Source organism: Natator depressus, chromosome 8 (genome assembly GCF_965152275.1).
Source record: "Natator depressus isolate rNatDep1 chromosome 8, rNatDep2.hap1, whole genome shotgun sequence".
Taxonomy (NCBI): domain Eukaryota; kingdom Metazoa; phylum Chordata; order Testudines; family Cheloniidae; genus Natator; species Natator depressus.
The window spans coordinates 34,686,626-34,708,254 of NC_134241.1; the positions used below are offsets into that span (position 1 = coordinate 34,686,626).

General features: G+C 49.6%; 1 protein-coding gene across 1 annotated transcript in view; it reads right to left on the minus strand.

Annotated features, from left to right (window-relative positions):
* Positions 1 to 4,707: 4,707 nt before the first annotated feature.
* Positions 4,708 to 21,629, minus strand: part of ECSCR (endothelial cell surface expressed chemotaxis and apoptosis regulator) — a 49,519-nt gene continuing 32,597 nt past the window's right edge. The window contains exons 6-11 of the mRNA XM_074962128.1: positions 20,446 to 20,565; positions 16,140 to 16,253; positions 15,655 to 15,753; positions 10,591 to 10,627; positions 8,032 to 8,125; positions 4,708 to 7,138 (exon numbers count right to left, since the gene is read on the minus strand). Of these exons, the coding sequence (XP_074818229.1) occupies positions 7,130 to 7,138; positions 8,032 to 8,125; positions 10,591 to 10,627; positions 15,655 to 15,753; positions 16,140 to 16,253; positions 20,446 to 20,565 (473 nt within the window). The 3' untranslated portion in view covers positions 4,708 to 7,129. The remainder of the gene's footprint in view (positions 7,139 to 8,031; positions 8,126 to 10,590; positions 10,628 to 15,654; positions 15,754 to 16,139; positions 16,254 to 20,445; positions 20,566 to 21,629) is intronic.

The window sequence follows — 21,629 nt, forward strand, 5'->3', positions numbered from 1 at the left end:
AAGAACAGCCCAGGTTGCAATCAGATGGGCCCATCAGTTCCTCCAGGCTGGATGATTCAATATTGTGGTTCTCAAACTTGTTCCTATTGTTGACCACTTCCTCAGACAGACTCCCTCAGGGACCAACTTCCCTCATAAACTGTGTGGCCTCATTCCACACTTTTATTTGGAGCAACTGTACTGCTTAGTTACATGACCAAATTGTATTAGGGCAATATGTAGGAGGCTGAAAAGATGCTGAAAGAGAAGTCAAAGAGGTAGGTGGAGAAGACAGTATCTTGAAAGCCCAGTGAGGGTAGGATGCCAAGGAGGGAATAAATGACAGTGTCAAAAGCAACAGAGTAGAGGGCCTGAGGTTTGGCCAGAAAGAAGTCATTAGAGACCCTACTGAGAGTAATTTCTGTAAAGTGGGGATGTCAGGAGACAGACTGGAAGGGATCCAAGGCAGAGCTGGAGAATAGGAAGTGAGTTCATTGGTTGTAGACTGTGTCTTCCATGAGTTTAGAGATCGAGAAGGGGCAGTAGGACCCTAGGAACAATTAGCATGAAGGGACAGGTTTTCAGAGGTACATGTGCACATGGTTTAGGGCAGGGGTGGGCAAACTTTTTGGCCTGAGGGCCACATCAGGGAATAGAAATTGTATGGCAGGCCATGAATGCTCACAGAATTGGAGTTGGGGTGTGGGAGAGGGTGAAGGCTCTGGTTGGGGGTGCGGGCTCTAGGGTGGGGCTGGGGATGAGGCGTTTGGAGTGTAGGAGGGTGCTCTGGGCTGGGACCGAGAGCAGGGGGTGGGGATCAGGGCTGGGGCCGGGGTGTGGGAAGGGGTGCAGGTTGCAGCTGGGGGTGTGAGCCCTGGGGTGGGGCTGGGGATGAGAGGTTTGGGGTGCAGGAGGATGGTCCAGGCTGGGATCGAGGGGTTTGGAGAGCGGGAGGGGGATCAGGGCTGGAGCAGGGGGTTGGGGCGTGGGGAGAGGCTCAGGGGTGCAGGTTCTGAGCAGTGCTTACCTCAGGCATCTCCCGGAAGCAGTGGCATGTCCCTTCTCCAGCTCCTACACGGAGGCACGGACAGGTAGCTCTGCACGCTGCCCCATCCGCAGGTACCACTGCAGCAGCTCCCATTGGAGTGCTGGAGGGGGCCATTGGAGCACATAGGACCTGGAGTGGGCCCATGCTGCAGGTTCCGAGAGACGCGTGGTGCGTCCTCCGACCCTGTGCCCTGGCTGGAGCGCCGGAGCAGGGCCAAGCAGTGTGGTGCAGCCCCTGACCCAGCATTCCGGCAGGAGTGCTGGAGCGGGGCAAGCTCCAGACCCTGCTCCCCCGCGGGAGCTCACGGGCCGGCTTAAAATGCCCCACGGGCCGTAGTTTGCCCACCCCTGGTTTAGGGGCTAGAAGGAGAATTCTTGGAATTTGACCCTCATATTATTCAATATTGCAAACATTTTTACACTTTTCATTTTCAAGGTGACCTACAGAGATGGGGGTCTAAGGCAGCTGGGCAGCAGAGTCTGCATCCCAACAAAGGGTGCCAACATAGGGTCTGCACCCAGGAGAACTAGGAACTAGGAATAATGACCCTGTTCTGCCCAGACCCAGTTAGCTTAAGAGCACGTGGAATCCAGGCATTGGGGTTCACTCACAACAGACTGGTGTCTGTCCAGAGAGGGGGACTAGATCAGACTGTGACAGCCAGAATTTTCAGTGGGACAGAAGTTCCGTTTTCCCATCAGCTCCAAACTATATGTTTTTCCCTTCTGTAATTTTACAGAAGAGTTTGGCAGGTTATTTAATAAACATCCTTTGTAGTCCACTTTTCACACACTTTTAAATTATGAAACTAATGGACATATTTAGAAACTCAATCAATAGTTACTTGTGAAAACATTGCATTTATTATTCCATACGCTTTATTATCTTCTGTAAAACCCAGCTGCAGGTCAATAATTGCCATCAGCATGTTTCAATCCTGCATTCTCCAGACTACATCCTTAAATCACCCTATGAAATTAAACCAGGCTAAATGATTGTGCCTGATTGATTGGTGCAATGGAGTATATGTAAGAATACATATATTAATTCTGTCAGTGAAAGTGAGATTTATTTTTCTTTCACTGCCATCAATGTTTATTTGGAGGATCAATACATCTTGATGTTCACTTCAAGTGAAGTCAAGATTTGCCTGTTGTGCCACATGTTAAATAAGGCATTTTGAAAAGTCTGTTCCTTCAGGCTACGGAGCAAGTTAACTTTGTTAGAGCGAGTCATGAGCCTAGGCTGGGCAGAGAGGAATGTACAGTTATCAGTCCTGGAATCTGGGCTTTAGGATGTTACCTTGCAAAATATAGTGGCTGAGATTTTCAAAGCTACCTAAGGATTTGGAGGATAAATTCCCCTTTCAATCAAATGGAAACTGGGGATCCAGATCCCCTAGGTGGCCTTGGGAATCTCAGCCACTGTAGGTGTGTTTTCACTGCAGACTTAACTCAAGGGATCGGCATCCGGATCTGGTCACCTGTGTGAGCAACCTGGCATGCCAAGCCATACCCCAGCTACTGCAATGCATCCTCAATCATGCTGCATTCACTGCATGTGTAGTTAGAATTGCTGGGAGCACAGCACTTGGTTCTTTGTGCTGCAGGAAGATGAGCTGCTCTATGATTTTGTCCCAGTGAATTGTGGAAGAACTTGCCTGTCCTGAGCAACTGGGGAGAATTGTGAGAAGGCATTGGAGCACTATCAACACCGGAGTTATGGGCGCTGGCCCACTGAGCACCGGGTCCTTGGTCTGGGCGACCCGAGCATCAGGCCGAGCCGCCGGACCCCCTTCTCCTGAAGGCTCTCCCGACCAAGCTGCTGGCCCCCCAAGCACTGGGCCGAGCTGCCAGTCCCCACCGCACTGAACCACCCCCTTCCAGCACCGGGCTGACCCCAGCGCCCATCCGAGCCGCCTCACTCCCTGTCAGATGCCCCCGCTCGCCCACCGCTGGCTTGCCGCATCCCTCTGCACTCCCCCTCCCAAGAGGAGGAGGGATGTGGCGAGCAGCGGGGACTTCCGGAGGGCGGTGGTGTAGTGGAGGACTAACCGTCAAGCAGCAGCAGGGGGCAGTGAGGATCTTGGGGAAGGGACGGGGCCACCGCAGCCCAGGTGTCCAGCGACGGGTCAGCAGCAGCTGTCCAGCGAAGACTTAGCCTTCCCTGGCCTATTATACCCACCGCCCATGACTGGAGTGATTTAGCCTGCGTCCTCGCTGCAAAGTGGGTGGGTGACCAGCCCAAGTGAAAGCCTCACTCAGGCTTTAGTCTATAGCCCAGCCAAGTCAGCAAGCCCAGGGTGAAAGCACCACTCACTATACCTGGGTATGGGAAACTGGCACAATGCTCTTCTGCTGACAAGAGCAGCTCTGTGGCGGATGGAAGGAGGGAGACGTGCAGGGAGCTGGGCACAGAGGCAGTGAGACTTGGATGCTGTAACCCGGGGGGGGCCCTGTACTGACCCAGGGTGCCTTTCTGATGACCTAGTGCTGGTGCAGAGTGGCTGCAGTGTGGAAGGGTCAGCTTTGTCCCCAGGAGCGGGTAGGCTGAAAAAGGAGCTAGCCCTAGAGGATAGGGAGGAAATCCCACTCCGACAGCCTGCTGCCGCCAGCTGCCCCACTGAAGGGGAGGAATGCCCCTCCAGAGCAGGGGCAGGGCATTGGCTGCAGGACATTGGACTGGCTCTGGGCTGATCGGCGGCCACGGGATGGGGCTAGAAAGAGCACACTTGCCCTGAGGCCTGTGCCTGGCTCTTGGTTGTACTATTGCAGGGATTGGGGGAGTTGTGTGCGTGCCCTCCAGAAAACCCCCCAAATCATCTCTGGTGCTGTTGGAGGGCTTGTTGTTTCATTGCTGAGTGCAGTGCTTGTTCCTGGGGTTAGTTCCTGCCTCTTCAAGGTTGCAGAAGGGAACCAATGTGTTTAGGCCCAATCAGAGGCAAGTGCAGAGGGGTTTCAGGATCCATTTAACCAACATTGGGGTGCCCCAACTCCACTGGGGTAGGTGGGTTTTGTCTTATCCCCTACCTGTTTATAACCCATAGCCACACAGTGCCACCTTGCTGAGCTAGGGCCTTTGTGAGTTCTCTGCTGGCTATGTTGAGTGGAGGTGCTGTCTGGCCTCAAGGGGATTTCTGCTGGGGTTACCTCAGGCACCTTAGTCTGAGACAGGGGTGCATTAGTCATCTGGGTATTCGTAGGTTCTGTGGTGCTCACCCATGAACCTTTTTGATGTCGTGGCTGCAGGAACCTTATCTGGACTAGGCTGGTGTGCTACCCAGGGAGCCAGTCATAGGAGTCTGGGCTATTCTTGAGGATTATCATGTGTTACCTGGCTGGAGGATTCCTTAGACAGGCCAGGCTGCTCTGGGGAGCCAGGTGTTACACTCTGATGCACTCCAGAAGAGCAGTCTCTAATCACAAGGAAATGGAAGCAGGGCCCTGAGGTAGATGGTTAATCAAAACATGTAACAACTGTGAACCAATTAGATCAAAACAGTCCGAACAAAATTTAACTGCAGTCCAACTGGCAGGGATGTAGCAGCACGCCCCAGGAACTGGAACACTGAGTTCAGGAACCAGGGAACAAACAGGAATGGGACCAGGAAGGGAGCAGGACGCAATAAGCAGGAAGGCAACACGCATACACACATGCCAGGAGACAACATACTTTTGTTATTGTCTCTCTTCTATATCCCTCAGATCACACTGGAGACTGCAAGGGCACTGGATGTACAGCTCAGCCTTAGCCAACACAAGCAACAAAGGGTGAGACCCTCTTGTAAATAATAGTAATTCCTGTTATTAAAGGTGAACTAACAGAACTTTTGAAATTAACCCTATCCAACTCTCCATATACATCACACAGGAGCCAAAAAAAAGGAGCAAAAGTCTGACTTACAAAGTTCTTTGCATATCACCTTTAACAGTGCACAGTGGATTAGGTTGTAGAACATCCCCAGATCCTTTTGAAAGTGAGGAAAATGTAGGAGGTAGGTACAATGTAATTCTACCATACCAGGAGGCTGGGAAGTTGAACAGGTCATCTGTGCTATTACCAAAAGTATCCCAGGATCTCTGTTCTATGTCTTGCCCAAAGGACACCACCTCCAGCATGCTCAGTGTTCAGCACTGACTGCAGGTGGAAGGAGCAGCCATCAATATAATTTCCTGCAGCACTTTTCATCTTCCTTGGAGGGCTCCAATCTACATACTACCCTGGCTCAGCATCACTTAGCTTTTGAAAGTTCAGAACTCTGGAGGTGGGCTGGTCACAGACATGTTAGCAAAGAAACGTCTGTGTTAAACCTGAGGTACCAGTGCTCAAACATCACAGTGATGATCATGATATAAATGCCTAGGCAAAGAATGTCATTGACGTTTCCTGTTAAGTGTTGTATAGAGAGTGTAACAAGGGTGTGGTGTGTTGCTTTTTGGGCCAGGGAGTACCTGGCCCTGTTCTGGAGGGAAGCCCAGCATGCAGGTGCTGCGGATCAGCTGACCCAGCTGGACAGCAGCTAATGATTGGTTCTGATTCCCAGCTGAGGGATATCAGTGAGGGCCCAGGAGAGAGTTCAGTGTACCCTCTCTGGTGGCTACAGCAGAAGGCTTTGAGGAGCAAGCAGACCCCCAGGTTAGAGGAGATTAGACCCGTTTGCTACTGGAGGCCAGTCTCAGTCAGAAACAGGACTTGGTTGTGTTGTTATTCCACATTTCTTTTTGTGGGCTGAAGAATAAATAGAGCCCTGAAGAAAGGGCTAAAATGTAACTACATGTGGCTGATTGTTTGTCCCAGGCTGGTGTTCAGGTCAACCAGTGTATAGTGATTATGTGCCAAGGTCTCTCTGCCTGTGGTCTGGGTCTACACTTAAGTTAGGTTGACCCAGCTGTGTCACTCAGGGGTGTGGAAAAACCCACACCCCTGAGCAAACTAGTTGAGCTGTAGCCAGTGCTAGGTGACGGGATTCTTCTGTTGACCTTACTACCACCTCTCAGGGAAGTGGATTAACTACAGTGACAGAAGAATCCCTCTGGTTGTTGTTGTAGGTATTGTCTACACTGAAGTGTTATGGTGGAGCAGCTGCAGCTGAGCCACTGTAGCATTTTAAATGTAGATATAGACTTAAGTATGGTGGCTTGTTGGAACTGTTAGGAACCAAAGACTGGCAGAAAAGAGAGAGCTGCATTCTGTTAAAGTAACTTTACTTCTGTTATTCCAAGTAACTGAATCCTTTTATCTGAGAGATGTTGCTGTCCCCATTCAGAAGGGATCAGAGCACAGGCCTGTTGGAAGCATCGTATACTCAAAGACCACATTTGCTATCAAGGAAGGGTTATGGCTATTCCCTGCAGGGAGCATACTGTAGTCATAGGAACATGCTGATCTGCTGGCTGAAGTTTAATTTGTAGTAACTTATAATAAAAGTACTTTGCACATCTCCAGCAGCTTCCATTCATGGATCTCCAACTGCTTTCCAGGCATTAATTGATGTAGCCTCACAACACCCTTGGGAGGTAGGTAAATATCATTCATGTTTTAGATAGGAAAACTGAGGCATGGAGAGGGACTTTCAGCAGTTATGCCTCAATTTAGCAAAAGCACTTAAGCATTTGCTGAAGTCCCATTGACTTCAGGCCTGATCTACGCCTGCTGAAGTTAATGGGAGTCTTTCTGTTTGTTTCAGTGGGCTTTGGATCATGCCTTTCAGTGCAAAGCTGAACTGGGACATTTGTGATCAGCTGTGGGGCAAGCCAATGATTGTCTGGCACGGATGCCAAAGGGTCATTAAGGGAGCGGTCTGTGTCATCGGTGAAGTTGTAGGTTGTTTGGCTCTCCTCCCCCTAAGAGCTGCTAGAACACACTGCAAGTTTGTGTGCCTATCAGAAATATAGTTAGAACATGAAACATTGCGAGATGCTGGCTCTGGCTGGAGAAAACTCTTATAACCCACATGGGGTTACTGTGCTTGATTTTAGAGTACATATATTGATTGGAAAGGATGTAATAACTTATAAAGGAAATGTCACCCCCTGCCAAAATAGAAAGTCAGTGCAGATTGGCTAGTAGTGTTTCCTCATGGCTCCTGTCATGTCACTGTCTTCATAACACCTACAAAAGAACCAAAACATGATGCATCAGCAGGCTTTCTTGGCAGGCAAAAGAAAACAAGTAAAGTATCCCCAGGGACTAGCCCTTGGAGAGCCACTTGGGAACTCTGTCCATCCCTCCAACAATCCCAAATGCTGGACCAGGTGTCAAATAGTAAGCCCTAGGGAAGTGATGGTCCAGCTGTTGTGGGGGGGCATATATGTTAATGAAACAATGTACTGCAAACACCAATCACACAATACATCATACCCACAGTGGGAGCTGGGAGAACAGTGGTCCTCGTCTCTCAAACACAGATCTCTACCTCCAGCTAAAGAAGAGCTTTTTTTAGCCCATACTGGTAGTCCCTTCCCAGCATGTTGTCAGCTGGCCTCTAGATGACAACGTAACCCTCACTTATATCCACAAAGACAAACAGTACGTTCCAATGGGGCTTCATAGGACTCGGCTATTACCAGCAGGAGAGTGGCGTGGGGGGAGAGAAAACCTTTTGTAGTGATAAACACCCATTTTTTCATGATATGTGTGTATAAAAACAAACATCTTCTGTATTTTCCACAGTATGCATCCGATGAAGTGAGCTGTAGCTCACGAAAGCTCATGCTCAAATAAATTGGTTAGTCTCTAAGGTGCCACAAGTACTCCTTTTCTTTTTGCGAATACAGACTAACACGGCTGCTACTCTGAAATAGGACTCAGATAGTTCAGGTAAGCTTTGGATAAACACCCAAATTCGTCCATGCTCATCTGAACCAACTCAGACCTCTGGAAGTTTGCATGAACCTGTTTATTACTACCTTTCCGGTGGATTAAGAAAGCAAAGGGATCTTCTCCCCAAGGAGAGAAACAAAATCCTAAGCAATTCTCTAAAATGCAAGGCTAGAAAGAGAAACCTTTTCCGAAGAGGGGTAACTCGTACTGTTGTTCGTGCTTAAATTCTTCATGGAGATCAGAGTGATGCTGTCCTTGACTGTAGCAGCAGAACAACTGCCAAACAAGAGAAGGTGCAGGCCAATTACTGTCTTTGGAAAATTAAAGCAACTGTCATAAGAGGAGAGGTTTCTCATCACAATCAGACAAGGCTAGGGAAAAGGATGGCTCAGTGGACCAGGACTAGCTGCTAGAGCTTTCCCCCTCTTGGTTGCTGGTTCATTTCCAATCCACAAAGAAAGATGCCCAAGCTATAGAATTCAAATCTGGATCTGGCACTCCCCATAGTTCTGGGTAGGAGGCAGAGGTGAAAGTAAGCCGGTATGCCCCCATACGGCGTACCGGCAAGAGCCGGTGCACTGTACTGGGGTGGATTGGCTTCCCCAGGCGCAATTTAAAGGGCCTGCTGCTCCTAGCAGCAGCTGGAGCCCCTGGCCCTTTAAATTGCTGCCAGAGCCCTGCTGCCGGAGCCCTGGAGTAGCGGCGGCGGGGCTGGGGCGGCGATTTAAAGGGCCTGGGGTGGTAGCGGTGGCTGAGCCCTGGGCCCTTTAAATCGTCCCTGGAGCCCTGTCGCCGCTTCCCCAGGACTCCGGCAGGCTCCAGGGACTGATTTAAAGGGCCCGACGTGGTAGTGGTGGCCGGAGCCCTGTCCCTGGAGCCCTGCTGCCGGAGCCCTGGGGAAGCGGTGGGAGGGCTCCGGGGATGATTTAAAGGGCCCAGGGCTCGGCCGCCGCTACCGCCCAGGGACCTTTAAACCGCTGCCAGAGTTCCCGGCTGCTGCTGTTGCCCCGGGGAGGGGGAAGGAGGCACTTGCCGGTACAGGGTGGGCCAGGGCTGGCTCTGACCGCCCCAGCCTTGCCCTTTCCGCCCGAGGCCCTGCCCCTTCCGGGGGCCAGAGCTGGCTCCAGCCCAGCCCCGTACCGGTAAGTCCCTAGACTTACTTTCACCCCTTGTAGGAGGCGTCTGGATTAATGGATCCAAACTGGATCAGTGACAGAGAGCACAGTCCTGTGAAATTTCTATCTGAACTTGGAATCACTGTTCTGGTTTTGACTCATCTCTTCTGGTATAAATGAAAGTTCTTCTCATCCGATGTCTCCTCAGTGGTCTCAAGTTGTGGTTTCAAACCAATTCCTAAGTCGATAAATGTTCGTGTAACAAATCTATCAGCACAATTAGCACCATCGTTGGCAGACTCCCTGAAGAGGCCAAAGACACAATGGATAGAGTGCCTGAATTACCCTTTCGCTACATGGTCCTTCAACATCGTGGTTGAACACATTGCTAGGCATGGGGAGTCTTGCCCTGAGTGTCGTTCATGCTGTGTCTGTTCTGGGGCTACACAGTGGCGTTCAGCCTCCAGGGCTTTGGCAATCACTAGGTCAGGGGTAGGCAACCTATGGCATGTGTGCCAAAGGCGGCACATGAGTTGATTTTCAATGGCACTCACGCTGCCCGTGTCCTGGCCACTGCTCTGGGGGGCTCTGCATTTTAATTTAATTTTAAATGAAGTTTCTTAAACATTTTAAAAACCTTATTTCCTTTACATACAACAATAGTTTAGTTATATATTATGGACTTATAGAAAGAGACCTTCTAATAACGTTAAAATGTATTACTAGCACGCGAAACCTTAAATTAGAGTGAATAAATGAAGACAGCAAACCACTGCTGAAAGGTGGCCGACCCCTGCATTAGGTACTGATTGTGTTGTACAAAGAAGCTCCAGGAACATATGGTTTTAAAGTAGCAGCAGCATTCAAGGGTATTTCTATCGTTTGTGTTGTGGAGGAGCGTGAAAAAAGTGAGTCAGGTAGAGGCATCCTTTACCTTTACTCTGTTGATTCATATTGGATTGTCAGACCGTTTAGAGAAGGGTGGTCCAATGTCTGGGGCACTAGCCTATGACTGGGGAGACCTGAATTAATTCCCTGCCACAGACTTTCTGAGTGACCTTGGGCAAGACTCTTAGCCTCTCAGTCCCTCATTTGTAATCTGGGAGTAAATACCTTAAAGAATGTGAGGTGCTCAGATACTGTGGTAATGGGGCATGTCATATAAACTTAGTCTTTAGGACCACTCCTGTCTCAGGGAAGATACTTTCAAATCTGGGGGCCTAAACGTAGGCATCTAAGTACAGGAGTTAGGTACCTAAATATAAGTAGGCTGATTTCCTGAAGGTGTTGTGCCCCCACCGGCCTCAATGCATCTCAGAAATTCGGTACCCATATACGTGGCTCGAGATCCAGTTTTTCCACTAACTCCATTGGGAGCAGGATCAGGCTCAGTGTCACTTTTCACCTATCCCAAAGAAATATCATAACATCCCCCTGCACCCCAAATGCACTAAACATTTCCCCTCCCTTGCCAGAGTTAGTTTTGAAAAAAAAAAAAAAAAAAAGAGATCGGTCCTAGTCCATGCTTAGAGCTTGCAGGTGCTATGGCAATATGAATAAGTGATAATAATCCCTGATCCTTCATAGTGGGCCATGAAGAAAGCCGTGATTGCCGAGCAGCCTTACCTTTCCGATACCATGGAGCTCCCCGGTTTCTGTTTATCTGTTGGGGGGGGAAAAACAAAGTTGATGCTGGGTGAAAAAAAAAAATCTATCAATGAGCAAAGCGAGAGTTATTCAGAATGACCCTGGTAGTGTCGTAAATGGCCATCAATGGAACGCAAAGCCTCTGCCAGGCATTTCAGCCCTCGTTAGAGAAAACTGTATAAAGCTGAGTGAGCTGAACAGGGTGCTGATGTTTGCCTTACTGGTTTCTTTTCAGCCTTTTGGCTAAGATGGAGTGTCCTGTTGGTTGAGCTGCTTTGCCCCCTAGTGGACAGTGCTTGAGCTGGAATATAGGCTTCACCAGGAAATCTTATTAAAATGATCAATTTATTTGAGCATAAGCTGTAGCTCACGAAAGCTTATGCTCAAATAAATTGGTTAGTCTCTAAGGTGCCACAAGTACTCCTTTTCTTTTTGCAAATACAGATTAACACGGCTGTTACTCTGAAACTTATTAAGATGATGTTGAAGTAAAAAGAAAACGGTACAGAGTTTAAGCATAGAAGTTTCTGGTTATCAGGGAATATAAGGTACAGATTATCAAGGGGTGCGAAATTCGGTTTAGGAACAGGTGGCGTAAGGAATACATAATCTGCAATCTCCCCGATTGGGGGTAAAAGTTAAGGGGTCAAAGTACAGACATTGAGATATGGGGGTACGTTGTTCATATAATGGCTGTGTTCAGGTGTGGAGTATAATGAGTGGATACGATGATGAGGATGGATTTACCCTCATTTGGTGGGATTTAATGTTCAGTGAGTTTATGGTGAGTTCATATGGTCCAATGGAAAAAGTCTCTCAGTCCCTTTCCCATAGTTGATGCATGATGTCGTACTGGCTCACGCCTCCTTGTACTGTCGGTGGCCGGTGATGTGTTCGATGTAGATGTCCCTGGACCATCGGATGGTGTCTGAGACCATGAGGCGCCGCATGAGCCGTACGTAGAGTCGACCGATCCCACAGGTCCGCAGCACACGCTCGTAGCAGGGGTCCCAAGCGCCCAGGGCTCCGACGATCAGGGCATCCATCTGCACCTCGTAGCCCTTCGCTCTCAGGGTGTTGGCCAGGGGGGCGTATTTTTCCAGCTTACGAGCTCGGGCTTCGCGGAAGGCCAGGGTCCTGTTCTCAAAGGAGACCGTGATGTCGACAAAGATGATCTTTTTCTGGGCCTCGTCAGGGACTATCACGTCAGGTCGCAACTGGCTGTCAGTACCGGGGATGGCACAGTTCACGGCAACCTCCCCCAGGCGCGGTGCGATGGCTTTCACCAGGCGGTTCTGGATGGCGTTGTGGCGCAGCTGCCAGGCTCTGGAGTGGGGCTTGCAGCTGCACAGGACGTGGGGCAGGGTCTCGTTGGAGTAGCCGCACTTCCTGCAACGCTTGTCTCGGTTCCCATGGTGGACGGCTCCGTTGAGCGGGACGCAGTTGAGCCGGGCATGGTGGATGAACTGCCAGTCGGCGAAACGGGTGAAGCCGCCCCCAGCAAGGAAGTGGTTGCTGGCGTCCCACTTACTGGTCAGTTCGAAGGCTTTACCCTGGTCCGGTTTACGCTTCAGGGTTTCCATGTACAGTGAGTAGATGGCTGCCTTCAGGGCCCTTTCCAGCATGCCCCTGGCGCTCGGGGTGACGATGGTGTTGTCGTCGGACCTGATCTGCGGCACCAGGACTCCCAGCTCCTGGCGCTCCTTGCACCACTCCCAGTGGCAGCCAATGCGCTTCCCCAGGCGAAGCGTGGCATTGCGAGCGCGGGACCACAGTGAAGCGATGTCGTGCCTGTCCCGTCTGAATTCGCCATCCAGGGAATCGCTCAGGAAGGTGGCGGTGTCTTGGTTGTCGGGGGCTCTGCTGATCCGCTTCTTTGTTGCGTCATGGAGGGCGTTTGCTGCGATGTTCCATACCATGGCATCGGGACACATCAGCAGGCGGAAGGCGTGGGTGATCACCACGATGTCACACAGGTCACCCATGCGGGGGACATTGGCACCGCCATGCCTGTGGCTGATGTAGACCAGCTTGTTGCTGGTTTTCTGGGGAAGGAACAGCCACTTCTTCACCAGCTGCCGGACGATCTTGTCTGCCTTGTTGAGGGGTACCTTCGCCACGGCGGATCCCCTTAGGGTGAACGAGATGCGGGGGATAAGGAAAGTGTTCAGGGCGTTTATCTTCTGCCACGGTGCTAGCAGGGAGGCGTCAATCTTGGCGGCATCCTGCAAGATCTCCTGGATGGTGTCCTCGGGTGTCTGCCAGACATGGAAACCCATCGGCGTGCCGAGGTGCTGGTACGTCTGCCCCTCTGCCAGGGGGATGATCGGCTCGCCCTGGATCTGGAATCCTGTCATCTGCACCGAGTCCCTTTTGCTGCCGTCGATGTGAAGAGTTGCGCACTTCTTTGCATTGAAGCGGAGCCCCATCCAATCGGCAGCTCGACTGGTGGCATCTAGCATACGTTGGAGGTTCTCTGGGTCTTCCGTGGTCAGGACCAGGTCATCCGCGTAAGCCAGGATGCTCATCCTCTCACCGTGGAGGTTGAAGCCATCTGTGCCATTGGAGATCGCTCGCAGCAATGGCTCCATGGTGAGGTTAAAAATGATGGGGCTGAGGGGACAGCCCTGCTTAACTCCGCTCCGGATCGGGATCTCGGCGGTCTCCTCTTCGACCGAGCGAATGGTGGTGCTGCATCCCTCGTACACCTCTCGGATCACACGAAGGAAGTTCTCTGGCATCCCAAACTCCAGGAGTGTGGCAAAGATATGGTGGTGGGGCATGGACCCAAAGGCGTTAGCCAGGTCGAGCCATGCTGCCGTGCACTGCCTCCATGCCCTTCTGGCCATTTCGATGGTGGTTTGGAGGACAAAGTTGTGTTCATAGCAGCCCTCGCAGGACATGAAGCCTTTCTGGATGGAGCTGATGGCTCCCCCGTTCACCGACCACTCCGTGATCCTCGATGCCAGGCAGCTGGCATAGAGCTTGTACATCGTGGAGCAGAGGGAGATGGGCCTCCAGTTGCTGGGGTCATCCCTCTCACCCTTCTTGTACACCAGTACCGTCATGGCCTTCACCCAGGAGCTGGGAGTCGGGCAGAATCGCTTGCACTGGTTGAAGAGCGTGGCAAGGACCAGGCAGCCGGGATCTCGCTTTTTCAGGAGGCTGTAGGGGATGCCGTCTTTCCCAGGAGCGGTGTTTTTTGTTTTTGAGAATCTGGCCATTACTTCCTTGGGCGTATAGTCAGTTTCCAGGACACCTGCTTCGTCGACATGGGGCAGGGGGCGGAGGCACTCTGGGCGCTGCGCATCATTCTGGGCTATGCGGTCAAATACATCCTTGAAGTAGCTGTAGAGACGCTCAGATGGGATCGTGCAATAGGGCGAGGGCCCATCTAGGATCTCCCTCATGGCCTTGGAGCGGTTTGCCCGGTACAGCTTTTGGATCCTTGAAGCCGTTGATGGATTGTAGCGACTGCTGGCGTCTCTACTTCTGGCTCCCCTGGTGGTGGTGGTGTGGTTTGGAGCAGGCGTTCTGTGGGCAGGCGGGGCGTTCTCCTGGTTTGAACTTCTCCTCGGAGTGATTTCCGCAGACAGTTCTTGGGTGAGCCTGTCAACGAGGAAGTCAAAGTCGTCAAAGGAAGCTGCCGCTTGTAGCTCCTCGGTCCAGGCAGTCTGCCACGGAGTGGCAACCCTCACCATCGGCTGCTGGCCCTCATGGTCCTTGACCTCGTCTGGTGCAGGCTCAAAGCCTGCGTGGTCGGCCTGCCATCTATCTCGTGGGTCAGGATTCCCTTCGGTTGGGTGCTGGGGCGGGATCTCTGGTGGGATGCTGGCGTTGCTAGCGGTCGGAGAGACGCGGTTTGGCTCGGGGGTTGCTGGGACATCGCTGGTCCTTCTAGAAGTGGCTGCTGCCTGGGCGGTTGCTGCTGGAGCGTGAGATCTCTCATAGGCAGTGTCCCACAGAATGGACTTGGGGGCCGTGCTGGGCCGTCTGGCGATGAAGGCCAGGTGCTTTGCTGTGGCTGCAGGGCTGGGTCCTCCAGTAACGTCTGGAGTTTGTAGGGCGATCTGGGGCATGGTGCTGGCTCCTCCGGTGGCTGGAGCTCACAGGGCGGTCTGAGGCTTGGCACTGGCTCCTCTGGCTGCTGGAGCTCATAGGGTGGTCTGAGGTGTGGCTCTGGCTCCTCCGGTGGTTGGAGTTTGCAGGGCGGTCTGAGGGGCGGCGCTGGCTCTTCCGGCGACAGGATCTCGAGCAGCTATGCGTGGTGGGGCGCTGATCCTTCTGGGGACCGGGACATGCTGGACAGGTGGCAAGGTAGCACTGAGTCGTCTCAGTATGGAGATTTGCTTGGCAACATGAGAGGGTGAGATGGGCCTCCTGCTGAAGAGGACCTGGGTGATGTTCCCCAAGGCAGCAGGTACCTTCTTGATCGCAGCATCCTGTTCCATTGGCCTGGCAACGGGGGCAGTGTTCTTGACGGCAGCTTGCAGGGTCGCTTTTCTTTGTTGAGGCTCTACAAATTCAGTGCAAAAATCTGGGCTAATGCAACGTGGAGCAAGAGGTTTAAACCCAGTAAAATCTGCAAATTGCACTGAGGCAGCTCCAGACTTACCTCTGTCCCTTGTATGTGTAGGGTAGGACTTGGTCTTTCAATATACGTTCACACTGGATTGTTTTATTTACATAGGCAAAAATGACTCCTCTCCACTGCATTACGTTTGATTTTAAAAGACAAAGCCATTTTTAATAAAAGCATCTTAAGCTCATTCCCCTCCCCCTCTACTCAAAGTGGCCAGATCAATTTTTTTGCTAATTAGTGGGGGTAAAGCGGAAGAGGGAAAGGAATAATTCCAGGATGAGACCAAACATGGACAGTTTTGGCCTACAAAGACTTTTTATACCAAAATTACATCGGCCCAGTTCTGAAGCCCATCTGTGACTGAAAACAGGGATCTGGACCAGAAATGCCATTTAGCTCTGGATACAACCACCCTATAGAACTGCTGGAATGACTGTAACCACACAAGCATATGCAAATACCTTCTGCATCTTTGGAACGGTTACACTTGAATCTCAGACTGACCACGCTGGCCAGGACGATAACAACAACTACCAGAATGACTATGAAGCTGATGACACCTGAGCAATGGAGAAAAGAATAATTAGTCAATGTTAATGTAACGGGTCTGTTTGGGGCCCAGTGTAACTCCTACTGAAGTCAATGAGTTAGCCCTGTTGACTTCTATGGGACTTGAATTGCATCCTCAAGGAAAAACATTAAGCAAATTTTTATTTCTGTTGTAATGAACACCAAAGTGTATTGACCAGAGAAGTGATATTCCCTAGAATGAGAAACCTCTTGCTCTTTTTCTTCGCTGGTATTTTCCTCAAATGACAATACATCTTGACTTCCAATGAACCTTTAACCCAAAAGGCTGAGTTTACTCCTGGTATAATCCTACCAGGGTTGAAACCAACTGCATTACCAAGCTTCGCCTCCACGTCACCAAAAGACAGGCCCTTACCAAATGCTGCCATCGTCAGGGCCGATTTCTCCTCCGTCGGGGCAGGGTCTGGGAGGGAAGGTCCTGTGCTCCAGTCAGAGGCGATGGTTGTAAAGGTCACTTGTTTCGAAGTGCCTGTGGAAAAGGTAGTTTTACTTAAAGACTTTCTACTCAGAATCCGGGGAGAATGTAATTCCAAGGCCACATTGGCAAGGTGCCTTCATTCCCCCAAAGAGCATTTAGCCTTACTGCAGAGAGAGACTGAGCTGCTCCCAGTGAAGTCAATGCAAAATTCCCATTAGCCTCAATGAGAGCAGGACTGTATTTTGCAGTTCTGTGCCCCAAAAGATCTACATGAATGAGCGAATGCTCACAACCTACCATTTACAGCCGGCACAGAGAGGCTGAGGGATTTGCGGCATGACATGTCTGCAGCAAGAGCCAAATATAGATCCCATACTTCCCAATTTCCATTTGTGTGCTTTAGCCACAAGACCAGCATTCCTCTCAGAGAACCAGCTTTCCTGCCTAGCTCAACCAACTGCCCTTCATGCCTGAACAGTTCATCCCAAGGAAGGGAAACTTCTGTAGTGTTTTCAGGTTTTCCAGAGAGCATATGGGAACTATCAGACACACTGGTTAGCTCTCAGAGCCATTGCCATAAGCAGAGGCAGAGACACAGTGATGTGATAGCACCAATCCAGGATATGCTGTGCAAAGGGTTGTAACACCGTCTTTGGGTTTCTACGCTGGAGCACAAACAGATTTAACAAGTGGAAACCAAAGGAGCTAGTCAGAAAATGGAATTTTTGTCCTGTGGAACATTCCAATATTTAAACGTTTGTTTTCGTCCAAATCAAGACAAAAAAATGTTCATGGAATGAAAAATTCTGAAAAACTTCCATTTGGAAGTGTTGAAATAAAAAATGTTGACTTTTTAGTTGAAATAAAATGTCAATTTGAATGGAAATGTTTTGGTTCAAAATGTCACTTTGGAAAAGGGAAATTTTTAATGCCGACTGACATTTACCCATGGAAAATTTCAATGTAGACAAAACATATTTCCCAACAACGCATTCCCCCGCCCCAAAAAACCCCAAAACCCAAAAACACGCCGCCTTTTTGACTGAAATTTTCAAGCAGCCTTCAACAGCTGCCTCCCAGAGTAAAACTGTGCTGGAGGAACATAACTGGTAGTGGGATTATCCAGATTGCAGATGTTGCTGTACAATGGTTCTGTTAGTCATCAAGTTGTTTGCCTTGTGCTGAAATGCTGCATCTTCTAATTTATCCATGGTCACTAGACAACTGTCTTATAGGACTTTCTTTGCTACTCTGCTTGCTGAGCCTGGCCTGGGTACTTAGTATTTGGGAAATGTTAGATCCCACACCAAAAGCCTAGAATGATGGAAATATCAGTAGCAACTCCATACTTAAAGTTGCACTGAGCTTTTACATAAAGCAGGATTCAAATTAAAACCAGGCTCTGTGATACCCTAAAGAACTATTAGCTTTACTGAGCACAAACATCTACATAGATAGAACTAATTTACACATGCACTGGGTCTTGCGTAAAATCTGGAATGGACCCTTAAGAGGGCAGGGGTGGATTTTGGTTGTTCCACAGTCTTGGGTTCAAAGCCCGAACTCAGGATTTAGAGCTCAATCCAACTCCCACTGAACTTAATTGGAGTATTTCCACTGACTTCAGGGTTGGATCGAGCCTTTACTCTGGGAGAAGTCTCCCTGAAGTCTACAGGAATCTTGCTCTGAAGGGACTGCAGGATTAGGGCCTATGTCAGAAGCATGGCAAGGGTCTTTCCAAGACATTACAGGGGGCATTTTACTCTCAAAGTGAGGTCATTCTTTTCACATTCAGACACAGTCCAGTCAGGGTGCATTGGTTGGATTTTGTCATCTGGTCTATACTGACTGCTAGGAGGACACCCCTGTTTATTCCAGGTGTTATGGACAGCAGAACTCCAAGGTCGGACTACATTTAGAGCACTGGACCCCATAAACCAACTGGTTCAATCGCAATGAATTCTTGTTTAAATTAAAAGTTGTTAAATAAAGGGACACAGCCTGTGCTCCCAATTCCCCTGGACTCTGGATCTGGATGAGGAAAACACAAGACACGAGACTTGTCAATGGACAGTTTGTAGTGATTAAAAGAATTATAGACCAAGATGGAGGTAAATGCTGGTTTTCCCTAACCAAGGTGGCACCCAGTGAAAAAGGGCTTTGTTTTTAGGCTTAACACCTTCCCCACCAAACAAAACAAAACCCCTACTGTGGTTGTACCCCATCCCCACCCCCTATTCCATGCTTTGAAGTTAGATAGAAACCATGGGGAAACAGGGAATTAAAAATTCCCCTGTGACTGATCAAAAACTTATCTAAGCCGTTTGCCAAGGATATTTGTGCTATTGACTGATCAGAAGGCTCAACTTTAATGCTGGCTGTGTGCCAGCTCACCAACAAAAGGCCGGGGGGGGGGGGGGCGTATTTTCATAAGTGTTTGTGACTAAGAGCACAAGTTCCACTGATCTCTCAGGAGTCTGGGGATCATAAGTCAATTGAGGTGCTTTTGAAAATTCCACCCCTCGGCTGGCCAGCCGCCACCACCCTCCACCACAAAGAGCTTCCTGAGCCTCTGCAGTGCCACAGTCCCCACGCTGAATGCCAAGGTTGGGAACAAATTAGTGCAAACCCTGAATGCAGCAGTGTGGGAGAACGTGGTCTGAAGATGCACCAGACAATGTGTGTCAGCGCAGGGGAGTCAACTATAGGGCTGCCCTTTATTTTTTAAAGTTCCTTGGGGAAACTGTCGCTTTCACTGAAACCTCCCACAAAAGTCAGCTCACAAGAGAACACTGCAAGCTGGAAAAAAACTCTGCCGTTGTTACTGCATTCTTTCAGATGATTTTTTTGCCAACCTGAATTTAACCACAAACTTTCTTCCCAGTGCTTAATTTGTGCCAGGGCTTGCTTGGGCTGAGCCTTGGCACCTCTAGGCTTGGCAGTTCATAGTCCTGGCACCTCTAGCTTGGCAGTTCATAGCCCCAGCACTCCAGGGTTTCCTGCTTCTTTTAGGAAAGTAAAAAAATTGCTGAAGCCTCCTTACCTCTTTCGTTACAAACTATGCACTGTCTCTTCCTCATCCCTTCCCCCAAAAATCAGATAGCCTGCCAATAAACCCTCCATGGCACGCATTCGCTTACCTGTGCGACCATCAGCGATACCGGCCAAGATGTTAAACTAAAGACTCAGTGCTCTACTCGGCGCTGGTTAGGCCCTGGCTGGAGTACTGTGTCCAGTTTTGGTCACTAATGTATAGAAAGGATATAGCCAAACTGGAAAGGATCCAGAGGCAAGGGAGGTGAGCAGAGGGATGGAATGCAAGCCATATGAGCAAAGGCTGAAGGAACAGGGTATGTTTCATTTGGAAAAGAGGAGAATAAGGGGGGACATTATAGTGGTCTTCAAATACTTGAAAGGCTGCCATAAAAAAGATGGAGAAAAGTCGTAGCTCTCTTACCACAGAGGGCAGGACAAGAGGCAAGGGGTTCAAACTACAGCACAGCAGATTTAGATTAAATCTCAGGAAAAACTTCCTAACAGTAAGAACAGCAGGACAATGGAACAGACTGCCTAGGGAGGTCATGGAAGCTCTTTCACTGGAGGTTTTCAAAAGGAGGCTGGATAGCCATCTTTCTTGGATGGTTTAGACACAACAAATCCTGCATCTTGGCAGGGGGTTAGTCTAGATGACCCTTGCGGTCCCTTCTAATCCTATGGCTCTTTGATTCTATAACTCTTCTGCCTAACCGAACAGCCACACAGGGGAAAGTTGTGTGAAACTTCATGAAGAGTTTGAGAAGTTCCTACACAGTATATGAGCCAGACTGCATGGCTTATACTCCTGTTGGTGAGCGCTTAGAGCCTGCTATTCCAAAGGGCTCAACACACTGGGTGCTAGGTATGCAACAATCTGGCCTTTACTTACACAGTCTTCGTGGCATCACTTGTATAAGGAAGCACTCACTGACAGGAGCAGGGGTTGTACAATCTAACTCTCTTTGTATGTCTACACTGCAAGGGAAGATGAGATTGTAGCACACTTGGCATGTAGCGCAGTGTAGATATGTCAGTGTAGCAACTAGCGTGCATCTTTCTGGTGTTACCCTGCTAGCTAGATTAAAGCTAGCACCGATATGCCAACCTGTGCTACAATCACCCTTCACCTGCAGTGTAGACATAGCCGGTGTGTGCAAAGTTAAAGTTAAGTGTACCGTACCGTGCTAGGAACACAGCAGGCACTTACCAACTGCAGCTGATCTTGATGCCGATTTTGATTTTCCCTCAGCTGGGCCAGACAGATGGCCTTTTGTTGTCTGCTTTGAGGGCCTGGGAGTTGGTGTAATTAAAGTCAACACATTTGAAGCTGTGGAATAAATGTAGGGTTATTTTTGATTGGCTCTCATCACCCATGTTCATTTAGAAACAGCTCAACTAAAGGCAGTGCCCTTCCCAGGAAGTCCTCAGGCCTCCTGGGAGTTATGGGTAATCTGTTAAAAAGAGCACAGAGTTGAACAGCCAAAGCAACTGCTTCTAGTTCTGATTGAGGGAACAGAACGCCTGCAGTATCATGACTTTACCAGTAGCCAGAAATCTTATTGCTCACGTGTGCTGAGGCAAACACAACTCTTCGGGCTATATGGAAGGAGTTCCATCTCGTATTGCACCCTTTCCTTTTTCTGAATTTTTAAAATAAAGAGGTTTGTCCTGGCTTAGAAATACCCATCACCCCTCCACACAATTGTTTGCTTTCCGACACATGCTTGCTTATGTGTTTCACTTCCTTATGCTTGGATGGCTCAAGAGGAGCTACAGAAATTCACCTTTGCAGTGTGCTTTGAGTTTTGGGGGGTCCACTTGAACGAGACACTCTAAGCGAAACTTTGGGGCATGAACCCTGTGCAGAATGAGGCAGAAAAATAAAGCTGTGCACAAATCCCTGCAAGGAAAGTTGAAGCAGCATCACATGGCTTCACAGGGTTTTGTTGCTGAGAATCTGCATAGCTGTCAGGTGGGAAAGAAATGCGGGGAAAACAGTTTTAAGGTATTTCTCCTTTAGGCTCCAATTCAGCAAAGCATTTAAGCACATGCTTAACTTTAAGCACATGTGCAAGTATTTTGCTGAATAGGCATGGATTGATAAATAGGAGCCATTCTGAATTCCCCTCTCCCTCCATGCATTAGATGACAAGAAGGCTTGCAGCAGGTTTTTGCAAATTGGAACTCTTCTTTCAGAAGGAGTGGCCCAGAGGATCCTGGGGATCCCCACAATCTAAGGGGCTCGCTGACCTCCTTTCTAGCCTATGCTTCACCGCATTTTAGGTCTTCTAAAGGGTCTTTTCCATCCTGCTTTCATTGGGTCAAAGATGATTCTTGCAGGGAGGCATTTGGAGCAAATGACCATGGCAGATTCGATTGCATTGGGAGACC